Here is a 24,650-nt window from a genome sequence, read left to right as displayed (position 1 = left end):
ACTTTAGTTGTTTTATCAGTAAAGACGATGGGAGCATGGAAGATTTTAACATTAGATTAGCCAAGGCTCAGGGTGTTTTTTTTTTAATTTAAATAAACTTTGAAAGAATAGGAAGATAAGTTTACGAACCAAGATGAGAATATTGGAAGCCATAGTGTTGAAAGTCATTAAATATAGTTTTGAAGCACGGGCGCTCTGAACACCGGAGTAAAAGAGAAATTTCTTCCAGAGAAATTGCTTAAGGATTCTTTTGGGTACTCGGCTGACTGATCGTATTTCAAACAGTAGGATGTACACAAAGTACGCTTTTAAAGAGAAAAAAGTTTGAGATGGCTAAAGCCCGTTCTGTGGATGAGGGATGACAGATCGCGAAAGATTGTTCTTTTCGATCAACCGTCTAGAGGTAAATGGAATGCAGGTCGTCCACGGCTGGGGTAGCAGTATGTCGTAAAGAAAGATTGAAGTGAAGTGGGGACTTTGTAAGATATGTAAAAATGAAGGCTTTTAATAAATTAGGACGGAGGAGTAGTGTGCATAGCTGCGTTGGCCTCACGTGACTTGGTGCTGTGGTGAGTTGTTAGTAGTAGTAGTAGTAGTAGTAGCATAATAGCGAGAAGTGGAAAGGGAACAACATTATTTTGTGATACTTTAGGGAGTAGACAACGAGACAAAGGGACTAAAATCAGATAATGAATAGTATAATCCACTGCAGAACATAAGCCCGAAAAGTGGTAGATGCAGGAACGTTGCGTTATATTGTCAAAGTGTGAACCATCAAGTTTTGAAGAATTAACAGGAAGCTTGCAGAATAAACGCTAGAAAATGATTTTAATTTTCCGTTTAATATCAAAACATTACCCCTAAATGAAAGCTTGCAGGCAAGCTAGATTTGCACTCTGATTTTGCTTGATTTCTAGCTTTCTTTAACTCGGGGTCAGCATTCCATACATGTTTACTAGTTTACAATATTTACCTGAATGCTCTTGAGAAATAATCAGGTTCAACTCATTTTCTCATTGTTGCAATACTAGAGTATGTTCTGGGATATTGTCTGAAGCTTGTAGTACTCTACGAACACCTTTTTTTCTTGTTTTGTGGAACTCAAGGCTTAGAATTCTCTACCAGAGGGTATAAGCCTGGTAAAAACGGTAGCCAGCTCAAGAATAGGTTAAAACATTTTCCTCAAGGAAATTGATAATGATTTATATGCTTTTTTCGTTTAAAAGTGAACTTTAAAATGTTTACTAGATCATAAGGATGAAAAAAACTCAATGGGCTCCCCTGACATTTGACGAAAAATGTTATAATTACTCTTTTTGTTCTTAAATTTATCTTATCTTTTTGGAAGGGCCTGTCGATTTAAATCTGCCATAAACAATAGAAATTTTACTTCAATGCTTCTGAAAGGCAGTCAGTTGCCTATTTAAGACTGATTGCCTTGAAGGTAAAAACATACAATTATGAAGTGGCTAGGCTTATTGCCCTTAAAACATCATCACCAAAGCCCTGTCAAGACTGTAGCATAAATAGGAAGTATTTAGGGGTGGCAGGCCTTTAAACATACATAATAATTTATGTTCACTTGAATATTCAGTAATTTTCAAAAATTACTTCTATCTAATAATACGGAATAACCATGAGAAATATTGAAAAAAGTAATGCAAACCTTCGGGTCAGATTTGAGTTTCCTTGTATGAGGAATGCTTCTTCTTGTTCTTGCATGTGGTAATGCTCTATGGATAAAATGATATTCATCTCCTGATCCAAGTACCTAGAAATTAGATATATAAAAAAAAGCATGTATTCCGCTACAAAAGTAAACAATGGTTTTACCAGAAGTGATATCTTCGCTTAAAAAGCATTTATTTCTTCCGAGGAATTACTAAATATAAAGATATTCTGCTTCTACTGTATGTATACACAGAACGGCAGCAAATTTAACCTATAAAAATTTCCAAGTTGACGTTAATCCTTCCCACTGAGGTTAATATTTTGCTTAGAAAATTGATGAGCCAAATTTTTACCTGGATTAAACTGTGTTCAAGATACAATTTCCAATAGCTTTTTATCAAGATTATCTTAAGCTTAAATTTTAGATTGATAGTTGATCCCCGAAACATATTTTTCAAATGATGTGACCTTTTCTTGAAAGACTGATTTGGTAAGGGTGGAGATATGGCATTAAGGCTTCCATCACGCAGCAAATTAATTATTTTAGTTAAAAATCGGATGAGCTGTATTCGCATTATTTGTAAACTGAAATGCTAGCACTTCATCCGGACTTGCAATATTTGGGGGATGTATTTATGGATGGATTGGATAGTACTGTAACAAAATTTGATAAGTATAGTGAGAGGGTTAGCAGGCTGGTGGGTCTTTTTTTTATAGAAAATTCAGATGTTAAGGTGGGTAAATTTAAAAGGAATTTTATTTTAAGAGACGGGGGAAAAGAAAATTCTAGAAAATATAATGAAGGTTTAAAGGGGTGTAGAGGTATACCATAGTTTCGTTTCAACACGGGGCTTCAGTGCTTCAAAGATGCATTCGTCGAACCAGCTCAAAATCCCAGGTCAACGAATGTTAGTAAGAGATATAGGGAAGATTTGCCAGTTAATGAGGGTGATAGTGGGCAAAATTTCCTAAATTAGATTTTAATTGTTTAAATGGTCAAAATCCAGTAACACTTAAAAGGACAGATATTTTTGAGCGGCCTAATGAAAATTTAGAGATTGTTGTTACTGTTCAACAATATGATTCAGAGTCAAAGGGGGTGATTTCAAAGATAAAAAGACGGTAATACATCCTGTGAGTGATCCGTCCATCGAATCGGTGGTATACTGAGAGTGACTTCTTTACGAAGCTACCAGTGAACCCGATTCAATTGAACGTTTTTGCCAATAACAGATATTAGTTGGGTAGTTTTCATATTAATTAAATTCAAACACCATATCAGGCACTCTAAGCGTCATGGGTACCAATCTGTGGAAACGGTTAGCTGTGTCAAGGCCATCTTGCGATACAACAACTTTCAGAATTCCCTCCTACGGAGTGACAAGGTTGTTTAGACTGCGAAACCAAACTCATGGATGTGTACGATTCATCAAATTTAAATCGTGTTAAAAAAAAACCTAACCCATTGCAGTCTCTAATGCCCATGCACAAAGAGACTGTTGCAATACCATATGACAAATAGGTGATTTGTCACCTATTTGATTTTTTTCTCTACCAAGCAATTGGTAGAGGTTTTGGAGACATTGGGTGGGGAGGATTGTGTGGTTGCAGCCATGACAATACTTATTAAACCAGCAAATAAGTCAATTTTTACTATGAATTTTACTTATGGCATCCGTGAAGCTATAATGAAGCTATAATCCGTGAAGCATTATAGAAAGTGACTGGTAGATAAATTCAATCACTCCGGGAAAAAATACAATAAAACAAAAAAAAAACGTATCCGATCAGGGGAAAAATACAGATATTCCCAGCATTTTATTCAGGGGAAACATTTCTGATTATAGAGGCTTCATATATCGGCTCATGGGTACTTTTGCAATGCACTCAAAGTTGGAGGCATATTTTTTACCGAAATCAAGTTGTTTTCCTTGTGTTTTCTATAATTAAACGAACTTTCTTTTGTAATAATAACGTCAATAATTACTAATAAACAAATAAATTTTTAGAATCACCACGAAAAGCTGATTCTTTGATTTAATGTTATCAATAGTTAGGCTATTACACTTTCGTTATTGACAGTGATCGTTATTTATTTACCGTTAATCACTAAGAAGAATTTAATCTATTTTCTGTTGCTTGAACCAAATCGCATAAAAACGATGTTTGTGGAAAAAAAAGAAAAGGGTCACTCAGTCACAAATTAGAAAATGTATTTTCCTTATTAAGGGTCGAAATCTATTGGCAGGCAGTCAACAATGGGGCAACACACATTTCTCCATGGTTTCTCCCTATTCTGCTCTCTTTCCTTTGGTCTCCTTATTATTACTTTATACTCCCAAATTTCCAGATGGGCCCATGGTCCCTCTGTACCCCCCCCCCCGCCACCGCCCATGCATAATAGTAAGATGTTGTATTGGCATGATAATAAATTTACAGGGAGTAATCAATCCAGACTGTCCTAGTTAAAGGCTCCAGATTCTGATAGTGTGGTAAATGAGTTTCTTAAATATGGTGACTCTGATGTTAAAAATAAGCTACAGAAGATTATGAATATGACTTTGAAAAGCGATAAGTACCTAATGACTCTAGGAAATACTTAATTAAACCACAGTATAAGAAAGGTGATAGGAATGAGTGTGGTAATTATCGAGGCATTAGTCTAGTCTATGTAAGTAGCAAATTACTTAGTAATATGATACTATTTAGATTGATAGATGCTATAGACAAAGTTTTAAGATAAGAACAGTGTTGTTTTAATAAAGGTAGAGGATGTGTCGACCAAATTTTTGCTCTTAGGGTAATAAATGAGAAGTACCTTAGCTGTAAGTCCTTGGTTTTATATATTATGAGCAAGCGTTTGATTCTATTGATAGAAGAGCTTTAGCAAAGATCTTATCCTTGTATGGTACACAAGCGAAATACATTAAAGTGATTTATTAAGGTGCAAGAGCAAATACCCGTATAAGTACTAAAACTCCATCTCAAGGCTTTGTGAAGAAAATCACCGTCCCTCAAATCGTTTTGGCTCACTTGACTATCGTCAATGCACCACTGCCAGCTATAAATTTGCTAAGAGGGTTTGGGCTAAGGGGGGTTTAAAAATAGATGTTTTTTTGTAAAATGTACCTGACAAGCGATATAATAACGTTGCTGGATATACTTTGTAAAATCTATAACAAAATCTGATGATCCATTTAATTCTTAAAATCAGTAAAGAAAATAGGCTTGATCACCGATGCGAGAGTGATCTATGAGGAGAGGGTATGTTTTTCATGGGTATCGTATCCAGGAAACCGACCCAAATAGACAACGCACTGGTGAAAAGTTGAATTCAGTTTTTCTAGATATGAACTCCCTTTATTTTGTCGGCAATGCCACATTACCCTTTGCCGTATGGTAATTACAAATGGCTTAACAATCCTTGTGTTCCAAATTTTCCCGACATTCCCACCGTTGAGGAAAACGGACCGCAAGGAGGTTTTTTTTAAACTGATGGTAAAATACCAGTTAAACTTCATGACTTGGTAAATGATTTTGTTTTCCCGTGAATAAACAGACCGGTGACTAAGGACTCTTTGAGCTTCCTTAATATTTCTTTGGTAGAGGATGGGTTGTACACTGCACACTTTCAAAACAAAAATCTATTGTCGACCTTCAAAAAACAGAATATGGTTGTACATCAGGATCTTTTGTGATGGAAACTAGCCAACGGTTTCAAGGTCACAAAGATACATAGAGCCCTCCAATTCGACCAAAATTATATTTGAAGACATTTATTGACACTTTTGTCATTAAAAATTCAGAAGCAAAAACGAAGGCTGAAAAAGAAATCTTTAGACTCATTTTAAATTCAGCTTTCGGTAGAATGTGTTGAGTATGCGCATTGTGACATTGTAGCCGATTCAAAAAAATATGCCAGTGTTGCCAACAGCGGTACCAATGTACCATTTTGGTACATTTCACCTCTAAAGTTGCATTCTGGTACAATCAAAAATTTCCTGGTACATTTTACAAAATGTGGTACAATAAGATTTGACTGGACGTCAGAACGTAGCAAGTGGAAGGAGTGGTAGTTTTTTTTCTCTTCTAGATTTTTAAGTTTTCTTTTACAGATTTATTTAAGTACCTGTTGTAGGCCTCTTGTGGTCATAATATAGCGGGAAGCAGCACAGCCATCTGTACGGTAAGTACAAAATAGGTGGAAGGCGTAAAAAAATCTTAAATTTAACTAAAAAAACGTATGACATTGATGATTTACCGCGATACGTTTATCTTATCAATGGAAGCCACTGAGTCTAGATGATTGAGCAAGGCATGCATACAACAAAACAAAATATATGGACTTTATGCCAAGAGGCACTGGAGCAAATTATCCCCATATGAAGGAGGAATATGATTGCTAAATTATCTACAGGGTTGTTCGTGATTCAAGTTCCCTCATAACTATAAACAGACAAATATATCCTCGAGAGCCAAAATTTCTACTCTTGGCATACAATCAGGCTACAAATAAAGCTTATTGTTATATTCTACTGAACCTTAAACAGACCAAACCCGAGGATATAAGTGTAGTCTTTAATATATTTGACGATGAAATTACCGTTTGTTTTCCAGTGTACAGTAAAAAAGATCGTCAGTGGTCATCATGACACTGAAGAAACTACATGAAAACAGACATTTATTCTCTGTCCTAGATAATTCAAAACCATGGCTTAGGAAGGCCATACTCAAAGATGTTGACAGAGAATCGATTAATCTCATATCAGAGCTTTGTTTAAATTTAACTGAAGGCAATGTTCAATTGCCATAGGCTAAGCAACACACAAAGCAACATCGTTAGCTTTTACTTGCCCTAGCAGCAGCAACCAAAAACAAAGGAAACGAGTTTAAAAGAAAACGGCTATTTCAAGCGGGTGGTATCTTATTTACACTTTTACAGCCGATATTTGTACTCACCCTTTCGCCAAAGGAGCATTTCAAGGATATTTTCAATAAACTCACTAACAATGAGACAATTGCCGAAGATGAAAAATTAATTTTACTTCAAAATGCACTTCGACGAGTCGACAGACATAAACCCTACCGTGAGAGACCACTCAATGTAAATGTTATGAATCACAAAAATAAATTGACTCTAAATTATGAAAGTTTGACACCACTGCCACTACCACCGCCACCACAACCAAAAGTAGATTCATCATTGTGTAAAGTTTGGACAAGTGTTGTAGACCTAATGCTACAATCCTATCAAGAGCAATGTAAAAGATTCTTGACGTATCTTGTCGAAAGTGAACATGTTCAAATTTATGGCACTGGAAATCAAGTTATAATCCACGGCAAGACCTACAATCTACTTGATTTGATATCAAATTTGATAACAAATGTTAAAATAATTCTTTCTTTGATAGCCAGCTATATAGATCTTTAAACTCATCAAACTCCTCGAAAAGTCAAGACAATTTTTAATCATTTGTTTGAAAACACTAGCACACCAAGTGGCAGTGATGATTCAACGATATTGGGGGGACTCAAACGAAGCCTTTTTAATATTACTACATCACCCTCACCTGCTAGTATGTAAAAGAGCAGTGGACACATTACTACGTGTTTACGTTAAAAATGGTTGAAGTTTTGAAAAATGTTTACGGTAATATTGATGAAGTGAGAAGTTTAAGGTAACCCACCACACTTGCTCAAAGTCACTGGACTTGAAAAGAAGGTAGCGGCAGAACGAATTTCTAGAGCGAATCAAGTTACACCCACATCGTAATCATAGAGTTCAGGGTGATATGCGTGGATAGAAGCACTTAAATCTAGTGAATACCCTATTTCACACTAAAATACCAAGAATTTGGTAGTATGACTTATTTGTGTCGTACAGTCAATAGAAAAATCTCCACTCGTAAGAATGGTGCACTCCAGTTTAATTATTCAATGGAACATGGCAAGATTTACAATAACTCACCCATTGACAATGAAATGATTCATCTCAATGATAGCCTGAGAGATGTTCCTGGCTTTCAACAGAATATAATCAATGGTAAAAATGCTCGAACTGTCAGTTGGATGGATCGCTTTATTTTTGCAGACTATCCACCCGGTTTCTCCTCGGAGAGTTTATATCTTTATGCGTCCTTTGTTAAGACATCGAGAGTTGGAGATAGCAATGTCTCCCTCCTACTTGTTCTTGAACGAAAAACCACCCACAAACACTCTATAGTGCAAAGCATCTTCAGTATGTTCCTGTATATACTTCGTATTTGGAACTCTGCCAATTATCATTAAGAAGTGAATTAGGTGATCTTTTAGCTATAACAAAAGGTTTGGTTGTGATTACATTTCATTTTCGACCCATTCAACAGCGGGATGGCTAATTGAAAAAAGTAATTTGTTAGTCCTGATATTGATTGCTATATTACTATTCTCAGACCACGCCAACTGGGTTGGATTATTACAAAGGTCGTTCTTCAACGTCGGGCTATGGTCTTGGCAGTTGGTTTGCAAAGTTGTTTCGCTCTTCACTACCCCTGGCTTAAAAATGTACTCCGGTTGCCTACTCCATAAGGCATCTACTCTACAAGGTAACCCATCCTATAGTCACCTCATTTCTAAATGTTTTCAATGTGGAAATTGTAGATGTCAGTTTAATACACGGTTACTTTGAACAATTCTACCCACAACAACCACTCTATGAAAACATACATTTTTAAATTTAATCCAATAAAGACTACTTCATAGATTTGTCATTCACATTTTATATACTCCTTAACATCCCTTCGTCTGAAATTGTGAAATTTGTGGTTTAATTACCTGATATTTTGTGTATGTTGAAGTGGAAATACTGTCTAGACAATTTTATTTTGCTCTTTACCACTAATAAATGACTTGATAAAAATTCTGATGGCTTGAAAATGTCTTCAGCCAGATGGTATTGACATTTTCTAAATTATCTTTCCGAGCCCATCAGCTAGCTTGTCCTGACAGTTTTTTTCTAGCAATTGAAAAAACAGTAAAATCAAAAGGACACCATGACAAAGACATCCCGACGTTCCAGAGAACTGATAGTAAACACCTATTTCTCTAAAGTAGATTACTTTCCAAAGGTCTTGGTGTCTCCATTCACTTTCTATCGGAAAAAAAATACAATCAATAACGAATGAGTTGTCAATTCTTTCTTATGGTGAATAAGACTTTTATTTGCAAGAGCTTGCTTCTAGATACAGAAAATGAAAATGTTAGATACAAGATCTTGATACTGAAAATCAACCGTAGAAAGTACATATAGTAGTAAACAAAAACAGAAAAAACTTAATTGAAGCATTTCCATGTTACTATACTCTATCAAAAAGACAAGATGAGTACTTCCAATAAAAATAAATTACTTAGAATAGTGTATTTCTGACTGCACTACCGAATAAAACAAATGTAGTCAAATACAGTCAGTCAAAATGTTTGACGTGTAATTCTATCGTTATTAGCAACTACAATAAGTGAGTCTATGAGTCTACACTAATACGCCCTGCTGTACGAAAGTCAGTGAGGTAAGAAAGAGACTATTTAGAAATTTTTCAAGTATTTTGATACAAAAAATTAAGCTTTTTTTGCCTTTTCGTTACTTTAGAGCCTTCATTCTTTAAGTATTTAGACAGAAAAAATCAAACTTTACCGTAAAGAGCCTCTTCTCATACAAGGTACATTCTATTCATTTTAAGCCCTAATGTGATTTTATACTTTGAATTTGAAGAACAAATAAATGTTTAAATGGAAATAATCCCATTTATTTAGACAGTGAATACAGGTACAAAAGTCTAGATATTTTGATCAAATATACAGCGATCATGTATATTCTCTGAGGCCAACCTGCCTCTTACACATAATAATGGTAAATGAAAAAAAGCTTACCAAAGCTATGGATGTCAGGTCTTGACTTAGTTATAATTTGGACAGGACCTGTACCTGTCACCATCAGGTTCAGATTCAAATCCCTTTGAACCTGGATTTGAATTTGAACCTAATGATGACAGGCACAGGTCCCGTCAAAATTATCACAAAGTCAAGACCTGATATCCATAGCTTTGGTAAATTTATTTCCATATACAATAATTTGTTATACAGCAATCGTCATCAGTTGAATACTTCTGAATGCTTAAATAATTAAGCAGTACAATCAGAATACTTCTAACTATACTGCTGAACACTTAGCAGTATTCAGCAGCATGTCTACTGATGACGATCGCTGTATATATGGTCAAAATATCTAGACTATTGTACCCGTTTTCACTGTCTAAATATATGCACTTATCTCAAACTGAACGTCTGTTTGTTCGTCATAAAAGTGTGGCCTGGGAAAAGGATACCCAATTTAAGGTATTCTGTCAAAAAATTTGTATTTGAAGAATCATTTATTTTTTGATTTTGTTTATTAATTTCTCTAATTTAATCATTTTAAGGGGTATCCTAAATATGAGACGCATTACCATTATTGTCAGCCACTCTTCACACAAAGTTTAATGTTCTGTTAACACTATTTCTAGAAAATAGACAAATTTAGGTGTACAAAATAAAAACGACTTTCCAAAACATGGTAAAGGGCACCGTCCCACTCAAACTCGAAAAAATTTCTTCAAGATGTTTTTTTCTCGTTAGAAAAGTCTTTCTAAGAAGAAGTCTTTCGTAAAGAACTATTGTTTCAACAGTAAGACGAGAGCTATCACCTCCTCATCATCCAAATCACACTGTCAGTCTCAAAATTTTCATTAAAATAAATATTTCAAAAAATACATTACCTCAAAAATGTAATTTTTACTGCTTCAGTGAAAATCCCCCCCCTCCCTCATAAAATGCATTAGCTCTCCCTCTGATATTCAGTGTGAACCTACACACTATTATATAAAATTTGCAACAATGGTACTGTAAAAATGGTCTTTTTTTTAATCAACTACATGTATTTTGGGACATGTGTCATCGTGCGGTAATAACACTTCTGAAACTAAAGGATACATTTACATCATTTTGGTATTTTAAATAGATTGACATTTTCAAGATGACCGCTGGATATCATTTTAAATTAACAGTCATGTAAAATTAGAAATAACGTATACTATTATCAATGAATAGATGAAACATAACAGAGACAGAAATAACTAACAGTAAGAGTGGGGCTACCACCCCTTAAGCCCCCCTAGAGGATCATTTGGGGTTTGTTAAAAAAGATTTTTATTTTGAGCATTGTGTCTTTTACCTCTCTTGACATCAACGGCAATCCTCAGACAAAGGAAAATCACAATAATAATCAAGGTTCACACATAAGAGCTGTCACAAATAAAAGTTTGGCTACCCCTCTACCCTCCTGAAAAACGCTCAAAAATAATCATGTTCCTTTCGCGCCCTGTGGAAAATTGTATCCGTCGTACAGTGCAATTTGCTTCTGTTTTCCGTCAAAATTTCAACAAGAAAAAAGAAGAAATTCTTTTTACTAATCAAGAATACAGGAAAGAAAAACATAATTCTCACAATAATTACATTTATGGCTCTCAATTTAATTCTATTATTTTAGATACTTCTTTTGTCAAAACCTTTCCTTTTGATTCTATTTCATTCTAACACATAGAAAGCATATGCCCAAATAAAGTTTCTAAAACAAGCTTTTATGATGTTTGAAACAACCTGTTTAATTTAGTGAAGGAACATTGTGGATTGACGAATCAGTTTGTGATTTAACAACTGATTTTCTCTACATTTGGGAGGAATTTGTCCGAAAAAGCCTAGCTGATAGTTTGAACTTAATATTAAGACAGTTAAGGAAAATACTTCTACGTTAAATTAGTTAAGCAAAACTACGAAAGAGCTTGAACATAGAATAAATGGCACCAGGGTCTATTATTGAAGTAGAGCCAGTCAAGCCTACAGTGATTAATCTTGAATCTGAAAGAAAAGATTTAAAGTGACATTTTTCTTTGCTAGTTGATGAGAACCCAGTTTTGAGATCACAAATATATGGCCTAAGATTATCTATGATGAAGGTGGAAAGTAGAGACAGAAAAAAAAACATTCGAATATGGAACATAAAGGCAAGCAGCGAGGATAGTTGTATTTTTGATGTCAAAATTTCGGGTGGACTCGGAGTACTAAAAAAATATAAATACAGAATAGAATGTATAGGTTAATTGCCCATCGTAAATGCAAAAAAAAAAGACCAATAGAGTAATTATTGAAAAAAGTAATAAAGGAAAAACAGAAAACCTGTGCAATCAGTCTTACAAAATAAATGAAAATAACAATACAGTCAGTAAAGAACAGTTTCAAATGTGTTCGCACCAATAAACTGCTTCCAGCACCTCTTATCTCTTTTGCACCGTGATCACAGGATTAGCAGCTCCACAAATCGAAGACAAACATAGGCAGCCGAAGCAAACATTTGCATACTTATAGAAGCAATTTCAAACGTCTTCAGTGTCAATAGATGAAAAAGGACACCAAAATGCCTCAGGGAATTCTGTCGTTCTACTTACTAAAACTGCTGTAAAAGTAGCCGTGTAGCACAAAGATCTGATACAATTCGGACGTAAAAATCGGTCAATGTGGCTTGTGCTTTGATCACATGATCAGTTAGCTGGATATTTAAAAAACAATCAGAGCAGCTAATATAGGCCAAAAACTCAGTCCTACTCTAAAATGAATCATTGCCAAGGATTATACAATGCTCTTCAATCCTGACATCGTTCATAATATTAAGGATATATACCCGATAAATTTGCCAAAGAGACATTAACATTCCAAAATATGCAAGAAGTTATAACCTCTCCTTACAGCTCGGTGGCAATGTTGTTAAACAGAGGAGGTGAAGTAACCACACCCTATCCAATACCTTTTTTGCTGCAATAGGCGCGACAAGCTCAACCTTCAAGGCGGAGCAGTAAACTTAAATCTTGCATTCAAATCTTTATGTGTATTTTTTTAAAATAAAAAAAAAGTTTTTTTATTTAAAAAAAGGGGGGCTGTATATGAAAGGGGATGTACCCTCCTCAATGCCTCGCTCATTACGCTAAAGTTTCACTCTTTGTCACAACTCTACTTTTTAAAACAATAAAAACTTTAGCGTAAGGAGCAAGGCGTTTTAGGATGGGATATCAGCCCCTTTTATATATGGAATAATTTCTGCTCGTCTTAAGTTTCAACGTCACTCCTTACTTTCAGTTAAAAAAAACGTTTTTTATTTAATTTTTGAACGTTTCTCAACTAATATAGGTTCAAACTTGGCTCACCCTACATGAAAAATTAAAATGAATTTGGAAATTAATCTTGGCAGATTTATTCCTCATATGAAGGGTTGCCCCCTCCTCAATTTCTTGCTCTTTGCGCTAAAACTATTAGTACCTTTAAAAAAGCTTCCTATTCTAATTAAATGGCTTGCGTGTTTCAGTAGACGCTCTTAAGAAATTGGGACAAATAGTCGGACTTAGGCGTAAAGAGTAAGGGATTGAGGAGGGGGCAGCCCTTAATATATGGAATAATTTCTGTTCGTTTTTCAAATAGTGCTGGTAAATCTGGTTCACTCATCCTCTATGAAATATAGTAGAAGTAGTAGTAGTAGTAGACAGGTTTAATAGCAAAAACTTGACAGCTATCGCTGATTTGTGTTTCTTTACAACATACACAAAATCAAACTACACTTGTTAATATAAATCAAACTATAAATATTAACTCTTATTATACATTTCGACGAAAACCGGGACGAAAGAATTACCATATCGGTTTGTTCTTGCTTTAACGGGAACTAACTTATCTTGCTTTCTCGTTCTTGATGGTAGAGGTTGATCAGGTAGAATGTCACGGTGCTGAAATTTAGAAAGCAAGTACTTTCCGAAACTCATTATCAGAGTTTCGTACCGGTCTTGGAGTGACGGCAGTCCTAGCAATTCCAGAGCCTTTTCGTAGGAGATGTCATGGCGGCCCAAGATGATCGATACCGCTCGCTTCTGAACCGATTCAAGCTCCTGACAAAGATACACTTTTCTAAGTGCTGAGGGCACCCAAACAGGGCACACATATTCCAGAATGGGGCAGACATACGCTATGTATGCATACTTAATACTCTCTGTGTTTGCACTGAACCTACGCATACCGTTTAAAGTCTGTAGACTAGCGTTTGCACTTTTAACCACGTTTTCAATATGTGCGGCAAAGCTGAAGTCATTGGAAAAAGTAACTCCAAGGATCTTGATACTGTTTGTTAGAAGGAATGGAACATTTGGCTCCATAACATAACTTTTTAGCGGGTTAAATCGCACTATCTTTGACTTGTTCACATTAATCTCAAGATTTAGCTCCGCGCACTCTTTTGTGAAAACACTGAAAAAATTTGAACTGAATTGTGGCGTCACAACTCTGTTTTGTACTAAATATTTCAGGATAAATGACAGGTCATCCAAGAACTTGTAATGGTCGTCATAGTCAGTTATGAGGAAGTTAATTACAGACAAGAATACAATAGCTGCAAGCTTAGTGCCCTGAGGGGCTCCACAGGTGGATGAGGACCATTCGGAATTGGTATCACATTCGTAGAGAGCAAACCCACAATGCATCCTCTGACTGAGAAAGTCTAACACGAGCGTAAGAGTCTTTTTCTTAGCCCCCATTAGCTTGAGATTAAGGGCAGCTACAATGTGATTGATTAAATCAAATGCCTTTCGGAAATCTATGGCACCAAGGTCTACAAAACTGTGACCTTTTTCGACCCACTTAAGGAGACTATCGGACATCCGCACTAGGTACACTGAGGTATTACAGTCTTTCAGTCCACCGTATTATCTCTGGTGGATAAATCCCTTGATTTGATCAAGTAAGACCCTCATGATAAAGGTCCCGGTCACTTTGAAACATTTTCCAAAACATTCTATTCTGTCAAATCTCCCCAGTGTAACATTTCCGCTGAAATATTCACCCCCAAAAATGTCCCTGCCAAGAAAGATTCTTTCTATAGAAATCCAACCCAAGCAGACCCCCTCCCCCCAAAAAATGTCTGTATACTTCCCAATATGGATCCCATGATTTTAAAAATTTGTTAAAAGCGAATATTCTTTCGTATAATGACAATTATTTGGAAGCTTCGAAAAAAAAAACAGCTAAGGTCGTTAATCATGCTTTCCGCAAGTGGGAATCTTCTCCTGATATTTACCGTCAGTTTTTGAAAAAGAAAGATGCAAAAGGCCTTGGAGCTGATCCAATGGTTATAGCTCCAACGGGAACGTCTGCAATCCAAAACCGCTTATTCTAGTGCAAGATGAAGTAACAAAGCTAAAAACCGGCCTAGTTAAAGATATAGAAAAAAAAAGTTGGAAGAAAAAGTGGATGCCGTCGGAAGCGCAGGAGGCTCAGCGCAACTAGCCGCTAGGAACTCTGAGTTGATTGTTTCGAAAATATATGATTCGATCACACTGGAATGCAACGGAAAATTTGAGAAAATAGAAAATTGTTTTCCACTCTGAAAGTCAGATTGAGACGTCAGAGCTTCGGGTACCTAGTATGCAGGAAAAACTGGATGATTATGAGTAGGATTGGTTACTTGATTCGTTGTTGTTTTGTTTGTTTGTTTGTTTTTTAGTCAAACAGGCCCCCGGAACTTACCTAGGCACGGCAGTGCTGGATATAATAAAGACTATGAGCTTTAATGCTCGTAGAGAAGAGATCTTGTCCTTGAACTGTTTCAGACTACCTAACGCAACGTCAAATAACCAGATACCGTCGCCCGTTGCGCCAGTTCTCGTTAAATTTACTGCTAAAGATATGGTGCATACTATTTTCAAAACGGAATTAAAGCTTACTACTTCAGGTATATTCGTTACTGAATATCTTACGAAAGCAAAAAAGCGATTCTTGAAGTTGCAAGAAACCGATATGATGTAGGCTAATTAACACGTGGACTCATCGTGGCTGTGTTTACTAGCATGAGCAAGCTGATAACCACCCAAAATGCATGCGTTAGCTTGTTGAAACCATTTAGTGTTTAGTCTATTTGGGATTTTATGTTTTTTCTTATTTTTTCTTACTTGTTTTTTTTTTCAGTATTTCAGTTCCAATTTCATACTTTTTTTCTTTAGTGTTCTTGTTGGGAAGAAGAAATTAGTATATATTTTTTATATATTTTGAATGATATTTCTTCATTCAATAGATTTATGTATAATTTGCTTTGTATTGAAGAACATTTAGAGGCCCAAATTGAATATGATGGTTTACCTATTATTAATTCAAATTCTCTTCGAGAGAGTTCTTACATATTGCCATCGCAAGTTAGCTCAGATATGTCTAGGTAGCTCGGCTCATGGAATTGCCACCTCACTACAGGATATTTAGATGTTCTTCAGTTAATTCAGATATCTTCTTCAAGTTTCGATATTATGGGTATTAGTGAAACTTTTTTGAGTGATGACCAATCTCTCTCTACTAGTTCTTTTCCAGGATATGACTTTCAGCTAAGGAACTGATTCCCTATGAACCGAGGAGGACTGGGATTTTTAATTAAGAAGAATAGGAAGTATAAGGTAAGGGAGGATTTGGGTGTGTGGATAGAAGGTAATATGAAAAGTTTTGTTTGGAGTTGGAAACTGAAAAAAGAAATGTTCTAATTAGTATGGTGTATAAGCCACCAAGTGCTCGCTTGGAAGAGTTTATTGCAGGTTTTGATGAGTTGTTGAGGTTTGTTTCCGCTACTACAGTGGATTTTTGTGTGTGGGTGATTTTAACTTTAATCTCTTAGATTTTACAGGTGATAATTTGGATTTCTTTAATTACACGGTTTTGAATGCTTTATGCCCTTTAAATTGTGTACCTACTCGGATTTCTAGTTTTTCTGGGACACTAATTGATAATGTTTTGTGGGATGTAGTTGTTTGAGCCAAAGCTATTCTGACACGAAACCCCATCCAGGTTCGAATCATCTCCCAGTAGTTGCTCACGTAACTTGTCTAAAAAAAGGACGCATCTCGGCAAAGAAAATACTGACGCGTGATCTGAGGAAACAGAACTTGAATTATTTTGCCGAGGAGTTCAATTGTATCAAGTGGGACTCGATTCTGGAGGTCCTCGGAGGTTCTTCACTAGCCTATGATCAATTTATATTTTTTTTAACCGATTTAAGATAAAATATGTTCTTTGCGACTGGTTAATAAAAAGAAGGCTGGTCCTCATAAGCCATGGATTACGAAAGAAATAATAGATATGATAAACAAAAGAAATCTGCTATATGAGCAATCTCTAAATAGACAGGATCATGCAGATCTTTCAGAGTTTAAGAGAGTTAGAAATAAGGTGAATAACCTGAAAAAACAGGCAAATAAGAAATAATTATGAATACAAATTTTCAGATCATAAGGGAGATAATAAAGCGGCATGGCAGGTCATTAATGAGTATGTGAATTCAGAAAAATAGCCAGTCGCATTGTATTGATATTAATGGAAGTTCTGTGAGAAATGTTGCAGTGAATCATTTTGGCCAGTTTTATTCTCATATTGGCTTGTCAGTTCAGGAAAGTGCAAAGCATGACAATCAAAATTTTCTAAGTTAAGAATTTGTTGATTCTAGGGATGAAAATCTGAAGTTTCAGTTTGAGAAATGCACAGCCGACGAAGTGATGAAATATATGAAAAACAAAAATCAAATTCACCTGGGATTGATGGCGTAAATCTGAGAACTTTTTAGGCTGTAATGGTATATATATAACCATGTATACTTCCATATCACCAACTTTTCAGTGGAGATGGGGAACTCCCCAGAAGCCCGAAAACAAGCTAAGGTAATTCTCCTTTATAAAGGGGGTGTCAAGTCAGATTCTGAAACTGGAGACCAATCTCGATACTGTCGTTATTCTCAAAAATACTGGAGAAAGGGATTCACTGACGCTTATATGATAATCTCACGTAATATTATCTAGTAAGTGAAGCCAGATTCGGGTTCTGGAAAGGTCTTTCAACTAGTCATGCTATCATTCATCTTGTTGGTTTTGTTAATAATTCTTTGAAAAAGGTGAGATACCCTAATATTTTTTTTTATTTCAAGAAAGCATTTGATACAGTTGATCTTAAAATTTTACTGCGATGATTAGAATGTTTAGGCATTAAAGCAGTGAGTTTGAAGTGGTTTGAAAGCTATTTGTGTTGACGGTCTATTAAAGCAATGGTTGATGCTGTTTCTTCTTCGCCGGATCGGGTGTCTTTTGGTGTGCCACAGGGGTGAGTCCTTTGTCCACTTCTTTACCAGATTTATGTAGATAGAATGAGGTTTTATCTTCCGGATTGCTGCCTAACGTCATCCGCTGATGACACTGTGGTCACGTTTTTAAGTCGTTGTTTGGATAGTCTTGTGCCGAAAGTTAATAGTGAGTTGAGGAGTTTCCATGTTTTTACTAGTTTCAGTTTATTATCAGTAAATTTTGCCAAGATTAATATTATATTGTATTCTAGTAGGCAACTTTCATCATATTGATGGTAGAATTATGTTCGAAAATAAGTCTGTTGAGCAAGTTCAGGAAATTCGTTATTTTGATTTAAATTGATTGCAATCTATCAAGGAAACTTCACATTGGATATTGTCGCAACAAAAGTTGCCCGTGGTTTTGGTGGAATTCGACGCTTTAAGAATTTTTTACCTTCAGGGGTATTATTGTCGTTATACCAGACTTTGATTCACTTCAATGTTTCGTATGAATGCTTGTTATGGTTAAGCAATTCTTATACACATTTTAAATGGATTCAGATCCTTCAGAATAAAGCGGTAAGTCTTATTGGAAGCTACGCAGAAGGTGTCACCAACACTTCAACTTGTTTCAGCAAATTACAATGTCTTAATGTAGGTCAGTTGCGTAACTATCAGTTAGAAATTTTTGCATACAATTGTTGGAGCTCTGTAAGTCCTAAGGTTTTCGTAGCTATTTTAGTGACAATGGTCACTACAGTTATGAGACTCGTCGTGCTGATAATTTTGTTGTATCACATAAAAGTGGACCCAAGGCTGTTTTCCCTTCTGATTTTCAGGGCTCCATGTATGAAATTCCATTTCAGAGAGCATTCAGTTGGCTGAGCACGTCGTGTTATTTAAAAATAATTTGAAAAAATATTTCTAAGGAAAGCGTTCTTAGTTTTATTTATTCATTTATTATTATTATTATTGATCCTGTTACTATTTTACGGAAGAATGGTTGATAAGAGATTCGTTGTAATTTTTATTTTGGTGATGAAATTTATTTATTTTTTATTTATTTTTTGTTAATTTGATTTACTATTTGTTGTAATAAAATGTAAGTAGCCGCCACGTCGCAAATACTTTTTGCATTCCTTTTGGGGTAGGTATTAGTAATTTAGTTGTTATGTTTTTGTTTGTAAATAAATAAAAAAAATGAGTAAAAAGAATAACAAATACTAAAAGTAAAGAATTGGCAAATTCCATAGCTTACAGGCCTCACATAACGGACTATGGGGGGTCATTTTGCCCCAAAATACATATTTATTTGACCTTTCAACTGTAATTAACAAAAGGGCTATCTCAAAATTATGTTTAGATAACTTTTGGGAAAAATTGGCGTGTGAGGGGACCCAGTTGCCCTCCAATCTTTTTGGTCACTTAAAAAGGGCACTGGAACTTTTAATTTCCGTTCGAGTGCACACCTCTCCAGATCTTCTAAGTTTATTATTTCAATTCAATCATCCCCGGGGAAAAACAACAAATAAAGACACATCCGTAATCTGTTTTCTGGCAAAAATATCCAAGTTCCACATTTTTGGAGACAGGAGCTTGAAACGTCTGAACCAGGGTTCTCTGGTACGCTGAGTCTGATGGATTGATTTTCATTCACATACTTTTAGTGTTAGGGGCTGTTCCCTCCCCCTATTTAAAAATCAGGCAAATTTTTCCCGTTCTTAAGCTCCTTACTTACAGTTCGTTGCCATGAACTGTTCAATAGGCTCTAGCCACGTCAAACCTGCCAAAATAAAGAACATATTTATTTTTACTAGTATGTTGCAATAAATTAGTAATCGGTTGATGTGCATGACCACGGCCTTTACGATGCATAAAACAAAACTGATTACCTGGTCGATAAAACCTAATATAGATTTCAGAAACAAATTGTAACTAAAATACTTCACATTGGAATGAAGAGACGGTAATAGGCCTAAGAGCCTGGTCAGCTGGCTTTTCATTTTTCAGAAACAAAGTTTTTACTACGGTGCTGAACAAATCAGTCACTAAACCAGAGCAAAAATCATCTCGAAAAGAATAGGTAAGTGTTCAATTAACAAAGTTGAACTGGACTCAAGATGCTTAGCACAAATCGAACCAGCCCACGAAATGTCAGCTTGGAAATCAAACAGTTCGTGGTAACGAATTGTAGTAAGGAGCGACCCGGCTCAATAGTAAACGAAACTCTAAAAAACGGAATTTTGATGCTAAAATATACATCAAAAGAATCGGATTTTCATACTGATTTTAAATATACAAGTCTCATCAAATTCAGTCTTTGTCATCAAAACGAGCCTGAGAAAATTTTCCTTATTTTCGAAAATAGGGGAAACACCCCGTAAAAGTCATAGAATTTTTTCCAAAGTGATTTTTTCTCCATATTCAACGGATCAAAATTTTGAGATAGCCATTTTGTTTCGCATAGTCAAAAACCATAATAACTATGTCTTTGGGAATGAATTACTCCCCATACAGTCCCCTACAGTTACAAACTTTGACCAGTGTTTACATATAATAATGGTTATTGGGAAGTGTACAGACGTTTTCAGGGGGATTTTTTTGGTTTTGGGGGTGGGGCTGAGGGGAGGGGGCTATGTGGGAGGATCTTTTCTTGAAGAAATATGTCATGGGGGAAGAGAAATTCAATGAAAAGGGCGCAGGATTTTCTAAAACTACTATAAAAAAAAAACAATGAAAAATAAACATGAGAAAGTTTTTTCAATTGAAAGTAAGGAGTAGCATAGAAACTTAAGACGAACAGAGATTATTACGCATATGAAAGGTTCTAAAAATACTTTAGCATAAAGAACGAGGTATTTAGGAGGAGATAAATACCTCACTTTTTATGCTAAAGTATTTTTAGTAATTTCAACTATGTACTCCACGGCCTTTCTGATTCAGAGGTCAGTCTTAAAGAATTGGGACAAAACTTACGATTTAGTGCAAAGAGCGAGGCATTAACGAGGGTACAAACCCCCTTATATACATAACAAAAATATAAGAATATAAAAGTTTGTTACGTAAGTTAATTTTTAAATTACGTTTATTTTTTACTAATAGAAACGTTCGTTAAAAATTATAGTTGCCTTATTATGTAACCGAAAAACTGGAGGGCAACTAGGCCTCCTCCCCCACCCCTTATTTCTCAGAATCGTCTGATCAAAACTAAGAGAAAGCCATTTAGCCAACAAAGGAATTAATATGAAAATTTCATTTTAATAATTTATGTGTGGAGAGCCAAATTCAAACATGCATTAATTCAAAAACGTTCAGAAATTAAATTAAAAAAACTAGTTTTTTTAACTGTAAGTAAGGAGCGACATTAAAACGAACAGAAATTACTCTATGTATGAAATGGGCTGGCTTCTTCTCAACGCCTCGCTCTTTATGCTAAAGCTTTTAATTGTTTTAAAAAGTAGAATTGTGGCAAAGAGTCAAACTTTAGCGTAAAGAGCGAGGGGTTGAGAAGGGGACAACCCATTTCATATACAGAGTAATTTCTGTTCGTTTTAAGTTTTAATGTCGCTCTTTACTTACAGTTAAAAAAACTAGCTTTTTTTATTTAATATACTACGGATCGCTGACCGTTATATAATAATGAAACATAGCTATCATTAGAATAAAGGAGTCGATATTCGAGCTCCTTTTCATTTTCACTAGATAGGGCTGGATTGGTTTCGTTAAATTCAATTAAAAAAATTATAAAATCGTTAGCCAGTATTAATTTCTGGCGTTTCAAAAGATTATGGCTTGGCTATTAAAATCAGTTTCCAAACAAAATTAGGATCACTAGTGGTCTTACCAAATACCTTTGCTATGAACTAAGCCATCGAAATTTTAGGCTTGCAAACTTAAAAATTTTCAAGTTTTATAGTGGATACTAAAACTTGAAAAAAGCTAATAAAGGTAAATCTGGATTCAAGACAGCCAACAATTGTAGTTTTCAAAAAGGCACCAACTCTTCGAGATAAATCTCGAAGAGATTTATCTTGGGGAGCCAATTTATTTTGGGGATTTATTTACAATTTATTTTGGGGAGCCAATTTATATTTATTTTGGGGAGCCAGAATATCTTCATAACGGAAAATTCCCCGCTAAGTGTTGAAGAAGTAAGAAAAAGCTTTTGATTTTCCGAACCAAAATATGATCTACGAAGGATTTGAATCTTGGAAAACAAAATCAATCTTCTTGGCATCCGTCAGCACAGAGATAGACCGATTTAAAAATTTGCAATTGATGAATTACCACCGAATCCCAGGAATTTAGCCGAATACTATTACCAACATAGAATTTTAATAGTAACAAACCAAAGTTTCATGTGACTAATCATTTTAGTTGCGAAAGACTAGGTGGTACTTGTCCAACTTGTTTTTTATAGATGAAGCAGCAACTGCAACCTGAGGCTGATACAGAAATCCAAACCATTGTCTACTTGAGATTTAAGAGTTAAGAAAATTGCAAAAAAAAATAATTAGTTTAAAATCCTTGAAATCGGTAGGGAATGAAATAAAAACTACTCCATTAAAATCACAACGGTCGAAAACCCTTTTTGGAAGGTTTTCATCCCACATTTTGAAAATCAAGAGAAAACTGTATTTCACCTTGGGTAGCTCCTGGATGTTCCCTGTCTTTTTTTATCCTGCGCTTGCAGTCCACTAGAATGTCATAAATAGATGGTTAAGAGCTCATTTGAATCACGTAAATAGGGGTACTAGATATCAAGATTTCTATGTCAAGGTCAGTAACGGTGTGTCGTGAGAAATACTACCATTGGTTTAGTCATTGCTTCGACACTAAAACGTGTCTATGAAGTCGGTGTCTTGGAATATGCTATTCAAATAAAATTTGTGGCCTTGTCCCTGGGGTTGTAGTCCAATTGCTATTTTGCAATTTTTTACGCAAAGGAGAAGGAACAGTAGTTGGTTGTCCTTTTACCCATTTTTCATTTAAAAAGGAAACTACACCACAAACACTACACTAAGATCGAGTGATTCTTCTGTCAAATTTCTACCATTAACCATTCTATAACTTTTTTGTTTGGGGGAGGGGGGAGATCCCTCTTCCATATTGATTTGAAAGACCTTTCATGAGAATTTCTGTGTATTTGGGCCCATTTTTTTGATGGGGGGGGGGCTTAATAAAACTAAAAACAGTCTATGACCTTGCATAAAAAAATGAAAAGGTATGGACACAAGGACGAAGGTCATTTAGGGTCCAGCTCCTCAAAATCTCATCTTTAAATTTTTCTGGAATTTCCTGTAATAATATTTCATATAGCCACCTCTTTTGTTATTTCAGACAGACATTTTTCCTAAAAATATTGGTCCCTCCCCAAAGTACACCATTACGCTCATAACTCCCTTAAAACGCGCAGAAGTAATCTGTGGCAGGTTAATTAATTGGGTTTATGTTGCGTTCCTATTTAAACTACAGCCAGTAACTTCAAATAAAACAAAATTCTAGAATTGTTTTATTCGTCATGCATTAAAACGAAAGACTTCACTTTAGATCCTTCAATTTTGTATCGTTCTGGATATTAACCACTTTCGAAAAAGAAAGATATCCCTTCTACTTGCATTCAGTATTTCCGTTTCAGTGAATTTGTGCCTTTACCTCCGCCTTGGAACCAGAATATGAGGATATTGCTGCAATTTGGAGTAAATGATGTATTTGGAAAAGTAAAAGGCTGTCAGATATCCACGTATGTCAATCGTCATCTATTCATGATCTTACAGTTCTCAGCTTTTTGTATAAAACGCTTTTTCTGCCTCTCTCTCTCTCTCTCTCTCTCTCCTCCGTACTTCACTGTTTATAATACTATTTTAGTGGGCTAGAAAAAAAATTATTACTACCTGGTTATTATATTCCTCAGCTTTAATTTGGTTATTGCTAATTAGGAGAATAATTTTTCTATTTTTATGCAAAAAGAAGAAAAAAACGAATATCCAACTTGACAGCGTTTAACTAAAACGTAAAATATCGAAGCGTGACATATTGCCTGTCAACTATCCCCCCCCAGAAGAATGAGTTGACTCTTGAGAAACTAAGGGCTAGAATCGAAGAAAAAATATAGCTCACCGGGCCGTAATTTTCAAATCCATGTTTTCTGGCAAGGTCATTTACTTCTTCTAAAGAATGTGATTTTTTAAGTTTTACCCAAAAGCCATTAGTGAACACTTCATTCGGTAATGACGTTACTGCTAAGGAGAAGATTAATACGATTCCTAATACTCTACATGTTCTCAAAGTTAACATCTCAAAGCTCAGCACTAAAGCATCCCGTAGACTGAAATTCAGCCTAGATGTAAAAAAAAACTATGAGGGTCCCACTATCCCGCGCATGGGATTACAATCGATCCATTCCCGCATCCTATCTAAAGGAAAACGATCTCTGGTAATAATTGGCGATGGGAAACGAATGCCCAGGAACATATTAAGGAATAAGTGAAAGAATGAAAAATCCTCGGAATGAGTGTTCAAAGTGTTCGTGGTAATGAACTATAAATAAAGGGCAATTCGGCCAAACGGTAACCGAAACCCAAAAACTTAATCTTGATAACAAAACATAGAAAGAAAGAAAATATATCCTCCAGAGCCGTTGCCGGCGCATATGGTGTCAAATCGACGTTTCAGCTGCTGGGTCTTTTTTACCGCGACAAGTAGCAAGCTTGCTGGACAGGCTTGCTGTGGCAGGGATCGAACCCTGAGCCCCGTATTACCAAGCGGAGCATAAATCCACTGGGCT

General features: G+C 35.5%; 1 protein-coding gene across 1 annotated transcript in view; it reads right to left on the bottom strand.

The window, feature by feature from the left end:
* The window catches only part of LOC136029425 (neuroendocrine convertase 2-like), a 157,397-nt gene extending 133,210 nt beyond the window's left edge, over positions 1–24,187 (bottom strand). The window contains exons 1-2 of the mRNA XM_065707806.1: positions 23,984–24,187; positions 1,667–1,771 (exon numbers count right to left, since the gene is read on the bottom strand). Of these exons, the coding sequence (XP_065563878.1) occupies positions 1,667–1,771; positions 23,984–24,160 (282 nt within the window). The 5' untranslated portion in view covers positions 24,161–24,187. The remainder of the gene's footprint in view (positions 1–1,666; positions 1,772–23,983) is intronic.
* Between the last annotated feature and the right edge of the window lie 463 nt (positions 24,188–24,650).

Source organism: Artemia franciscana, chromosome 7 (genome assembly GCF_032884065.1).
Source record: "Artemia franciscana chromosome 7, ASM3288406v1, whole genome shotgun sequence".
In the NCBI taxonomy this organism is placed as follows: domain Eukaryota; kingdom Metazoa; phylum Arthropoda; class Branchiopoda; order Anostraca; family Artemiidae; genus Artemia; species Artemia franciscana.
This window is presented reverse-complemented; position numbering and strand designations above follow the sequence as displayed.